Genomic DNA, 10,357 nt, shown 5'->3' on the forward strand with positions numbered 1-10,357 from the left:
AGTTAGTTGTTGGTTAGGTGACGATTGGTGTTTGGAGATACAAATATATTATTGTATGTCACACTCATTATGTCTCAAGTTACATACTCGATAATTGACAGTTAAGTTAGTTAATAAAGACTTTGAAGTGGCGTTTCTCACGAAATATTGTTTTATAATTAGGTGTCTCGCATCCGCCAAACCCTAATTTGGGCCTCCATGACATTAATGTGCCATATCACCGGCCCATGACCTTTTGGAGGGAATTGAAACAGAGAGAGAGAGAGGGGCGGTACGAGGAAGGAACGGGAGGAAGAAGATGCCGCCTAAATCCGATAGCGTCGAAGGTACTCGATCCTCGTCGCTTCTCTTATCGTGCGAATTGATTCGCATAAACATCCTCCCCTTCGTAACCGAGCGATCGTATATTTTTGCAGGCATCGTTCTTGGCTTCGTCAATGAGGTGAGCGAAAGCTTCCATCAAAATCCACATTCGGAAATCCCACTCTTCTTTTATTCTTATGTTGATTGGATGATGTGAAGGCGTGGATATTTGAGTAAAAATTTACCTTTCTTATTCGCTTTTCTTCCATGTCGTCGACTATGGGTTTGGCCCTAATCGGTCAATCTTCTTCTTACCGCTTAAGTACACGTGAAGTGTTTAATGTTTCTGCTAATTTGATGCATCGTAAAGTTAAGATGAGCAATTCACTATATTTTGGCCTAAGTTCTTATCCACAATCCAGCTTCAGCATCTGCTACTCGACACCACAAGTCGATTTACTTTTATTGCAACCCTATGCTCCTGATTTCGTGGTAGCTTTTCTCTGGACGTTGTGATTTGCACCAATATTTTGTCATTTCTTGTTTCACTTGTCTTACTCATTTACTCTCGAGCGGAATTGTCTAAACGAGGGTTGCAGTTTACTTATCCTTATTTTCATTTGCAGTGCTTGGTAAAAACCAACTGTGTTTCTGCTACAAATCCAACAAAAAAAAAGAAGTCTTTGGTTGGCTTCAATTTGCCTTGTCACATCCCAGTATACCAAAATGTAGTTATCAAGTTAAGAAATTGTTGCTTCAGCACAATATGAATCACTGGTTTGTAAAAGAATCACCGTCTATGTCTGCTTGGTTGTATTTGTCAGAGAAGGATCTTTTTAAAAGGTAACCATGTGGTTCATGTATAGGATTGCCACTATTTTTCGCGTCTAGAAGATTAAGGGCATTACGTAAACGCAGATGCACAATTAGACATTGAGCTAGGGTCTCGTGCAATCATTATGACTTAGCAGCGTTTTCAAGAGCTTAAGCAGATTTACAAGTAATAGTGCCAAATACAATAGCGGTCATAAATGCGGGGTCTCTTATGAAGTTTTTGAACTTCTGTACTGGAGTGTTTCAAAAAGGTGTGTATCAAATAGTTCTGAAAGAAAGAGCCAGAGGTTGTTCTAGAGGTATCATTTTAAATAGTTCTCGCATGTTTTTATTTATCTATGTTTATTTTCTAGTATTTTCATAAATTTCACATTGAAATTTGGTGATTTGTTGGTGCTAATAGTAAGCTTGGGTTTTCTCATACAGCTGAAAGTTTGGTTCCCTAGGAGGGTGTTATGCGCTTTTATGTTTTCAAATATATATTATGTATTGTAACCCACTTAACAGGGCCATCTTGTGATCATTCATATATCTCCTCGAAGAAGATAAGATGCACTATCATTATCGATGAAAATCTTTCTTGGAAACTTGCTTAATATAGATTATTACAGAATTGCATCAGGAAAAGGCATGATAAATTAGAAATGCTACAAAACAACATAGCATAAATGCTAGGAAGGGTGATATATGATCTTCTGCAATAATTTGTTGGCTCTCATGTCCAAATATGACTAGAAAGTCGAAACATCAAAAAATGGCATTTGCATCCTTAGAAATGTCTGCATATCAAACATCACTCCGGAATTCTTTTATAGTTTCGATAATAACAGTTGAATGGTTGTTTGTGTAAGGAAAGGTTGTGATCTCATAACATCCAGGATAGAGATTACAAGAAAATGACTATGAATGCAGTATTGAGAAGTGAGGTCAAGATGTTCTCTAAGAATGGATCATGCCTATCTTGAAGTGGCCAAAAGTTAATGTGTACAATTTGGAAGTCTGTTTTCCCAAACCCACTGTTTTGCATGACTTTTTTGTTTTTGTTTTTAATTAGATAAAGGAACTGTTTTTAGAAAGCAGAAAGCTACAATAAGGAAACATAATCAACCTCTTCCCATAGCCTCCATTCTAGAACAATTATCTGGCCATCTACCTTTTGGTACATGTACACTAAAAGGAAATAAATATTATCTGTACCTTTTCATGCTGGAAAACTGATTATAAGTGATGGTTCTGTAATCTTTTATGTATTTTTGACTAATAATATTTTCTTTTTTGCCAGCAAAATAGGCCATTGAACTCTCAGAATGTTGCTGACGCCCTGCAGAAATATAATCTGAAAAAAACTGCTGTCCAGAAAGCACTGGACACACTAGCGGAAAATGGACAAATTTCGTATAAAGAGTATGGCAAACAGAAGATCTACCTTGCTCGTCAGGATCACTTCAAGATACCAAATAACCAAGAGCTGGATCAGATGAAGAAGGACAATAGCAAATTACAGGATGAACTCGGAGCACAAAAGAAAACTATAAGCGAGGTGGAGGCCGGTATTCTACTATTCCCTCATAAAGCCATGATACTATGGCTTGGAAACATCATATTCGAATGTGTTAATAGGGTTATCAACCATCTCACCCTTGTCAAACACGTCATATTTATTCTCATCCATTATGGTCTCATAAAAGAGGGCAAGCGTCGATTTTCTTCTGAAGTTGAAATATGTACATTCTGTTTGCAGAAATTCGAGTTCTTCATTCGAATTTGACATTGGAAGAAATACAAGATAAGGAGGCTAAGCTAATCGGCGAGGTAAATCAGATTGACATTCTAGTTAAGGTGTTCCTTTCTGGTAAACTGAAATATCCAAATATAAGTTAATCGGAAACAATTTCATTGTCTAGGTCGAGGAAATGGAAGAAAAACTGAGTACATTGCGCAGTGGGGTTGTTTTGGTAAAGGCAGAAGACAAAAAGGTGATTGAAGAAACCTATGCTGAGAAGATCAATCAGTGGAGAAAGCGTAAGAGGATATTTAAAGAGTTATGGGATGCTATAACTGAGAACTCACCTAAGGACCTGAAAGAATTTAAGGTTTTCTTATTTTGAGCTCATCTTCTTGGTTATATCTGAAATTTACTGTTCTGCTTCTCCATTGAAACCCTTGCTCATACTTTTACAGGAGGAACTTGGTCTGGAGTATGATGAAGATGTTGGAGTGAGTCTGCAATCTTGCAGTGAACTGATTAATCCTGGTAAGAGAAGAAAAACAGCCCGTTGATATCACCTACCTGTTTCTATGAATGATGCTATGTTATTCATATACATACGATCTTTAAAAGGTTTAGACACTCTTAAGAGAAGAGTTAAGAAGTTCTTTGATGTTGTCTTCTTTTACCGTTGCTAATTTTGGTAGCAGCCCAAATGATGTTGATCTTGTCATAGAAACTTCTTATGAGTAGCCATTATATCAGCAAAAGAAATTACTAACATTGGTCGTCTTCTTGTCTTCTGTTAGATTTTTATTGTAGGACCTACAGGACCAACTTCTTTTTGGTTGCAATGACAAACATGAGCACAAGTTCAATACCACACCCCACTCTTAACTCTGACACTGAGACAGCCAAAATCTCATTTTGCATGTTTCAATTCGTCTAAACAAGGAAAAGAGTTTATTGTTTGCCCCCTAAAGTCATCTTGTCCTCACTGAGATGGGTTTCTTTCCTGAACTCTAATGCAGTCGGCGCAATTCTACAGAATCCAGGTATGCATTCTCTGCATTATTATACATTGCAATATTGCCCAAGGTTCCCGATCTGAGTCCCACCTTGTTTGTCTCTTCATGCAATGAATTGATGTTCTTTTCATCGGACCTTATTTCTTTTCCTCTGCGGTAGGCAGGAGGAAGCAAGTCGTATTATTCTCCGTGCTTGTCTTCTAAAGATGCAGCGAACTGCCTCTGTTCTGAGCCTTCGTGTCCATTGTTCCCTCGGAGACTCGGCTGTTCGTTGCCAACAACATATAATGTTCTTCTTGCTAAACTCCCGCGTCTCCCTGTCTCGTTCCTGCCTATCTCATGACCACTTTCATCAAACAAAATATTCTTTATATTGATTCCTGCTGAGTGTTGCGCATTCCAACTCATATTATCTTCCTCATCACTGGAGTCAGAGCTCGAAGAAGATAGCCTCCTTTGCTGCTGCTTGATGCACTTCTCCCTGTATCTTTCTTCTCGAAGCAAATCTTTCTGTTTTGCTTTTTTCCCCTCTTCTGCATCTGAACCGTAAGCGCCCGCAGAAGTCTCTGCTTTGGCCGTCTTAGCTTCCTTGATCGCACTTGTCTTGTGGCTACCAGCTTTGTTCTCGTCACCGGAGCCTTTTCCTTGGGACTCCGATCGGCAAAGCTCCACTGCAGCCCTTGCAGCTGCCGCAGCATAGGCAGCTGATTCAAAAGCCGCCTGTGCTGCCCCAGCCGCATCGTTATACTTCTGATGGCTGTGGCTCCTCGGCCAAAGATTCTCATCTGGTAAGAACTGATCCTGAATGAAATCCACCGGTGGTTTCACGACGGGCTCTCCCTGAATCATAGAGGTCATATATCCTTCTTCAGTTTGCTTCGATTGGAACAGCCGCTTGAGAAGCGAGATAGATTCGGTATAATATACTGACCTCTGCAACATCAGAAGAGGGATCATAACATCCCAGTTTGTGGCCTTTCTCGGCGGCGATCTCCTTCGTCACCCTCTGTCTGATCTCCAGGCTTGGCTGCGCGGTCGACAGCTTCTGAATCATCTGCACGAAGAAGATCCAAGATCAGTGAGGGCCCTTTTTCAATGAGAGCTAAACATAACCCTATACAACCTTGGCATTGACACGACAGTCGTTACGCAGCTCGAGAGCGGCACACACGAATTCCTTCCCATATTTGGAGGAAAAGATGCCTCGGACCTCGTGCAGCTCCGGTAACTCCGCGCATCTCGACGCGGCAAAGATCAGGCTCGCGATCGCCTCCCGCAGCTCCTCCGGGCACTCCCTGCGTCGGAGAAGAATACGGTTTGATCAACCAGGGCAAGAGTTGGTTCCGTGACAACCCAAGACAAACACGGAGGAGAAGCGTAGTGACCTGTGATCCAGGAAGACGGCCCTCTCACCCAGAAGATGACAGTAGTGTTCTACCATGGCGAACGCGTCCAACATGTTCTGCTCCTTGATCACATACTCCACCTGAGGAGGAGGACGTCAGCATCACATACGAAGCAATCGCGGTGAATGGGTGTCTGGCGAATGAGATGTTTGGTCACGTACGCGGAGGAGGGCGCTGTCGACATGGCCGAGCTGGAGGAGCTGAGCAACGTCTTCCCGTGCCTGGTCGCATCGGGCCTGGCGGCGGTTGCGGAGCACGGCGAGGCGGCAGATGGTGAGGCTCAACAGGGACTTCAGCATGGGCATCTGCCTCGAACTCCTCCTCCCCAGCAGAACGTCCAGCTTCCGTCCCATCTCCTATTCCCTCTCCTAACTTCTCCCACGCTCTTCTTCTACCATGTGTCCTCCTCGAGCGCGTCTCACTATATATATGGCGTAGCAGTGGGCCGTTTCACGTAGCGGGAGAGACGACGGTGGTGGTGTGTAAGGGGCGGGGGTTTTCCATTGCTTCGAGGCCAAGGCTTTGAACTATTGCGGCGGGAAACTTCGCGAAGATAACCCATCTCTTTGAGAGGCTGACCGAGTCAATTACTCATGTTGACAGAAGCTTTTGAGTTTAAGTATGATCCGAGCGTAGTCTGTTGATCAAGTCATCGCACAGTGGTCTGTATAACTTCCAAGCTCAGCATGATTTTGAGCATCGATCAATTGAATTCTAGCTTCTTTAGTTCATTCTACCAGCTGTTACCGTGAAGCCAACAAGTAAGCGATACCGTCTTACAGAGTTTTGGATGGATCGTTAACCTGAGATGGTCGCCATGGATTCTTATCCTCCTGTACGTTCGTCGTTGGTTTCGTGTATCGCATCAGTTAGCTAAGAACTCATTATCAAGAGACTCACCTAAAAGTTTCTGTTGCTTTCGAAAACGTCAACATGGCCAAGCTTGCACTTCATCAGAAACCAAAAGCAGGCAGAGCTGAAATGTTGACAAGTCATAGTGCAGTGTTCTTCGTCTCTCTATTAAGAACATCTAACCTGCGGTTGCTTCCAATTGCAGAAAGCTGGTCGGATGAGGAGATATAGGACAGATAGGAAACAGTGGTGATTGCACTCTCTTGCAAGTGAAACTTTGGCTGTTAATCCTTGTTTTGTCTCCTGACATGTTTGGGTTTATTTTACTCTTCTTCACTGTTGTTGTCATCGTATTATTAGAGAAGATTCTTTGAATTATGAATTATAAATAATATTCTTCACTTTCATATGGATCATGTCATCTTAAAAGATATGGAATCCTACAAACATCCCATATATTTTAGGTTTTTATTTTTGTGATTCATAAAAAAATTAAAAATTAGTTCTTTTATAAACATTTTATCATGAGGCTCATACCTATTGAATTACAATTAATATACTAAGAAGCATAAATAATATAAATATATTATCCTTATTTAATGATATGATGTCTATGTTTCATAAATATAAAAAATGATATACTTTTTTTTTACTTTTAAAGTTGAAATACATATTTTTTTAAAAAAAATATTTATAATGTTCTACGAAAATGTTAGTTGGGTATGCATAAATATTGATATTTATTTTAAATATATTTTATAGTAAAAAGATACAATCATTCGATGCAACAAGCTTAACTATATTAACGGACTTGAAATTAAGTTATGATAAGAAGCATACATATTTAGTAACAAAAAGTGATGGTTGAATTGTAATTGACCTTTAAGTGAATCTCAGGACTTAAATGAGTTTGACCTTATTAAAGTAAGAAAGTTTGAGTTTTATACATCATGTATATGGAAGATAATAAACTACTTTGACATGGATGAAATAATAAAAAATTAAATGGAGATAAAAATCAAATACAAGTGTTATATTAAAAATGTTGTGATACATAATTAAGATTGAGGGACTGAGTTTAGATAAAAAATATCATCTTTGTCAAATCAAATTAGACTTAAGTTGCTATACTATTAAAATTATATTAGTAAGAGAAGAAAATAAAATAAAAATTTAAAATAAGACCTAATAAAATTAAACCCTAGACCTAAAGATTAACTCTTATACACTTCTACTTCTACTCTATTTTGAACTTATCCTTCGTACCCAGTTAATAACCCACGACTCTTTCTTTTATTTTTCAGTTATTTTTTGAACTTTTCATCATCTTCCAAGAAGATTAAGATAAGAAAAGCTCAATTCTTTTTTTACTATGTATAGGATTAAGGTTTAGTTTTTTTATAAAAATTTTATATATCTTTAGACTTTGATGATGAAGAACAAGAAATGATGAATACTTTCTAAAATTATTAAAGTGGGCGAGAGAAGATGCCAGCACCATATAAAAAGATTATATTTAAGTGAGCATAACTCAAGCATTTTATAATTGATTTCATATAATTTTTATATAAATGTAGATAATAAACTATCGAACCTCATTAATTAACCTTACATTAATTTTTAATATATTTTTAAATTATTATCCTATTAATTGTTTTAATCTTCTAGTGTTCGTATCTCCCTCCCCATGCATGTTTTTTATATGGACTGTTGAGTTTGCAGCCTCCTCCACTTACCACCCATGAATGTACTGCTCTTAGTGCACTGATTACTTTAGTTTATTAAAGAAATCCCAATCATGTCGATGCACCATCACCTCTCATTCCTAAGCTGCCAATTGGCCCCCTGCACACTCTTCAATTGGATTAGGCTAATATGATACTACTCTTTGTTCCGGAGAAGTTAGGGAGACGTCAACTCCAAGTTAGGCCATTAATATATTATTTATCTTCCTCCTAAGAAAAGCCAATTGATGAGTTTTGAGTCCTTTAGGGCTTTGGGTTAGGCCAGGGAGCATGAGTTTTGGCCACAAGAGAGGGTATTGGAGACTGCCACCACCAACACAGTCACTCCCACTTGTTGTGTAATGGTAGATGATTAAGCCACTCAGGACTTTGGAAGGTAAACAATGAATCCAGCCTCTTTCGGATGCATCGATCTGCCATGCTGCATTCACCGGAGTACAGAATGTATACGTAATGTGGCACTTGTCACACGCAAGGCAGGAATGACACCTCTTGCTTGCACTCGATAAGAACATTCCCTCTCCCTTCTGACCACACCATGGGAACGAGATCCTTAATTTCACTCGTATAAGGTGGTCTCGGCAATGGAGATGAGATTAGCAGGTTCGACAGGGAGAGAGGAGGTCATCCCTATTGCTTTGTAGCTTCCTGTGCTTGCCACTCTTCTTACCGGGAGGAGAAGGATGGGAGCCCTTCCCCAACTGATCGGTGACCGGAGGAGAAACTTCCATCCTAGGGAAGAAGACATTGGCCCTGTGATCGAAGAGATCGAGGGGCTCATCAAAGTCTACAGAGATGGCCATGTCGAACGCCTGCCCGCTGTCGTCGAGGTTCCATGCACGTGGGCCCCTGAGCCTGACGTGGTCAGCAAGGACGTGGCCGTCGGCCACTCCGCCGGCCTCTGGGCCCGGTTCTACGTGCCTGAGCTCCGGAAGCAGAAGCTGCCCTTGCTCGTGTACTTCCATGGCGGCGGGTTCTGCGTCGGCTCCGCTTCATGGAGATGCTACCATGAGTTCCTGGCCCGTTTGGCCTCGCAGGCGAGTTGCGTGGTCCTCTCGGTGAACTACCGTCTCGCCCCGGAGCACCGCCTGCCCGCGGCCTACGAGGATGGCCTCGCGGTGATGAGATGGGTGAGGCAGCAGGCGAGCCATCGAGGTCCGGACGAGCTCGGATGGTGGCGTGCCCGCTGCGACTTCGCTCGTGTGTTCCTCGGCGGAGACAGCGCCGGCGCGGCCATAGCCTACAACGTGGCCGTGCAGCTGGGATCGCTCGGCGTGCCGGCCTGCCTCAGGGGAGTGATCCTGATCCAGCCTTTCTTCGGTGGGGTGGCTCGGACCTCGTCGGAGAAGAACACGATGCAATCTTCGAGATCAGCGCTTAGCTTGACGACGTCGGATTGCTACTGGAGGATGGCGTTGCCGCCGGGCACCGATCGGGACCACCCCTGGTGCAACCCCCTGGCCAAGAGCTCCCCGAAGCTGGAGGACTTGAGGCTTCCTCCTCTGCTAGTATGCGTCTCGGAGTTGGACATACTAAGGGACAGGAACTTGGAGCTCTGCGAGGCCATGAGCAGCGCAGGCAAGAGTGTCGAACAGGCAATCTTTGCTGGAGTTGGGCATGCCTTCCAAGTGCTCCACAATCACCATACATCTGACGCCCGGACCAGTGAGATGCTAACACATATTAGGGCCTTCATCAACAACAGGTAAAGGTAGAGATGTTCTCTCGGTAGCCAATGGAGTACGTACATTAGGAACACACGCAAGATCGAGTTAGTAAGGGTTGCTTGTACAAAGAAATACATATGTGCTTCCACAAACCAACTTCAACTTCTCCTCTTTGTTTCGTTTGATGACATGAACGTCTTGGATTCCAAGTTATGGGCTGGTTCATGTGATGCAACATGGGATCCATTACACTGGAATCCATGACAGAGTACTCTGCACCCAAAACAAAGTTTCCCACAGCTTGCTAGCTCATGGGTGTTCTAAAAGATACGTTTGCTGAGAATCTACTTTTAAGATCTTCTTTTCCTCGAAGCTCAAAAGTGCCTTTGAATTCTACAGGACACGGTTTGCTGTCTGTATGTGAGAGACCTCACGATCGGATCTCGAAAGACTTTTGAACTCACGACTTCGGTCGATTCCTACATCTCTCTTTATATAGATTCTGACGATGTATGGTTATGAAACGTTAATAATTTGTTAGTATAAAATCTATAATCATATTATTTGATCTATAAGAGCACCATCGATTAGATCTGAGATATCAATCTGCAAAGAGAACTAGATCATTCTCCTTTTTTTTATCTTTTCACAGAACCACTTAGATTTATAATTTAAAAAAATTGAAAGAAAAATCTTAATCTCTTAACTGCGTTAATATACGTCTTTTTAACTTTTAGAGATTCTGTGTGAGAACAGAGGGTCTATGATAAGTTATTAGAATAGTTCCTCTCAAGATCATTATCCTCTAAGGAAT

At 41.5% G+C, this 10,357-nt stretch overlaps 3 protein-coding genes across 3 annotated transcripts; 2 read left to right on the plus strand and 1 right to left on the minus strand.

Moving 5' to 3' along the window:
• Positions 1-201: 201 nt before the first annotated feature.
• On the plus strand, positions 202-3,518 carry LOC135595523 (homologous-pairing protein 2 homolog). Its single transcript, XM_065086537.1, has 6 exons — positions 202-326; positions 417-442; positions 2,420-2,687; positions 2,879-2,949; positions 3,042-3,230; positions 3,319-3,518. The coding sequence occupies exons 1-6, from the start codon at positions 299-301 to the stop codon at positions 3,415-3,417; spliced, it is 681 nt and encodes a 226-aa protein (XP_064942609.1). The 5' UTR covers positions 202-298; the 3' UTR covers positions 3,418-3,518.
• A 271-nt stretch (positions 3,519-3,789) lies between these two features.
• Positions 3,790-5,745, minus strand: LOC104000785 (uncharacterized). Its single transcript, XM_018818977.2, has 5 exons — positions 5,441-5,745; positions 5,259-5,359; positions 4,997-5,168; positions 4,805-4,927; positions 3,790-4,713 (listed from the first exon to the last, which is right to left on the minus strand). Exons 1-5 carry the CDS (start codon positions 5,630-5,632, stop codon positions 4,054-4,056), a joined length of 1,248 nt encoding a protein of 415 aa, XP_018674522.2. The 5' UTR covers positions 5,633-5,745; the 3' UTR covers positions 3,790-4,053.
• A 2,550-nt stretch (positions 5,746-8,295) lies between these two features.
• LOC135594989 (probable carboxylesterase 17) lies at positions 8,296-9,709 on the plus strand. Its single transcript, XM_065085488.1, has one exon. It carries the CDS (start codon positions 8,560-8,562, stop codon positions 9,583-9,585), a length of 1,026 nt encoding a protein of 341 aa, XP_064941560.1. The 5' UTR covers positions 8,296-8,559; the 3' UTR covers positions 9,586-9,709.
• The last annotated feature ends 648 nt before the right edge of the window (positions 9,710-10,357 follow it).

The sequence above is a fragment of the Musa acuminata genome, chromosome BXJ1-10, assembly GCF_036884655.1.
Source record: "Musa acuminata AAA Group cultivar baxijiao chromosome BXJ1-10, Cavendish_Baxijiao_AAA, whole genome shotgun sequence".
Classification (NCBI taxonomy): domain Eukaryota; kingdom Viridiplantae; phylum Streptophyta; class Magnoliopsida; order Zingiberales; family Musaceae; genus Musa; species Musa acuminata.

Bases quoted from the DNA above. Each gene is read 5' to 3' on its own strand.
- LOC135595523 (XM_065086537.1), top strand. From the start codon at position 299: ATGCCGCCTAAATCCGATAGCGTCGAAG. The intron at 2,688-2,878 runs GTATTCTACTAT...TTCTGTTTGCAG, and splicing joins TATAAGCGAGGTGGAGGCCG to AAATTCGAGTTCTTCATTCG. The intron at 2,950-3,041 runs GTAAATCAGATT...TTCATTGTCTAG, and splicing joins AGGCTAAGCTAATCGGCGAG to GTCGAGGAAATGGAAGAAAA.
- LOC104000785 (XM_018818977.2), bottom strand. From the start codon at position 5,632: ATGGGACGGAAGCTGGACGTTCTGCTGGGGAGGAGGAGTTCGAGGCAG. The intron at 5,360-5,440 runs GTACGTGACCAA...CCTCCTCCTCAG, and splicing joins TCGACAGCGCCCTCCTCCGC to GTGGAGTATGTGATCAAGGA. The intron at 5,169-5,258 runs GTCACTACGCTT...TCTCCGACGCAG, and splicing joins GCCGTCTTCCTGGATCACAG to GGAGTGCCCGGAGGAGCTGC.
- LOC135594989 (XM_065085488.1), top strand. From the start codon at position 8,560: ATGGGAGCCCTTCCCCAACTGATCGGTGACCGGAGGAGAAACTTCCAT.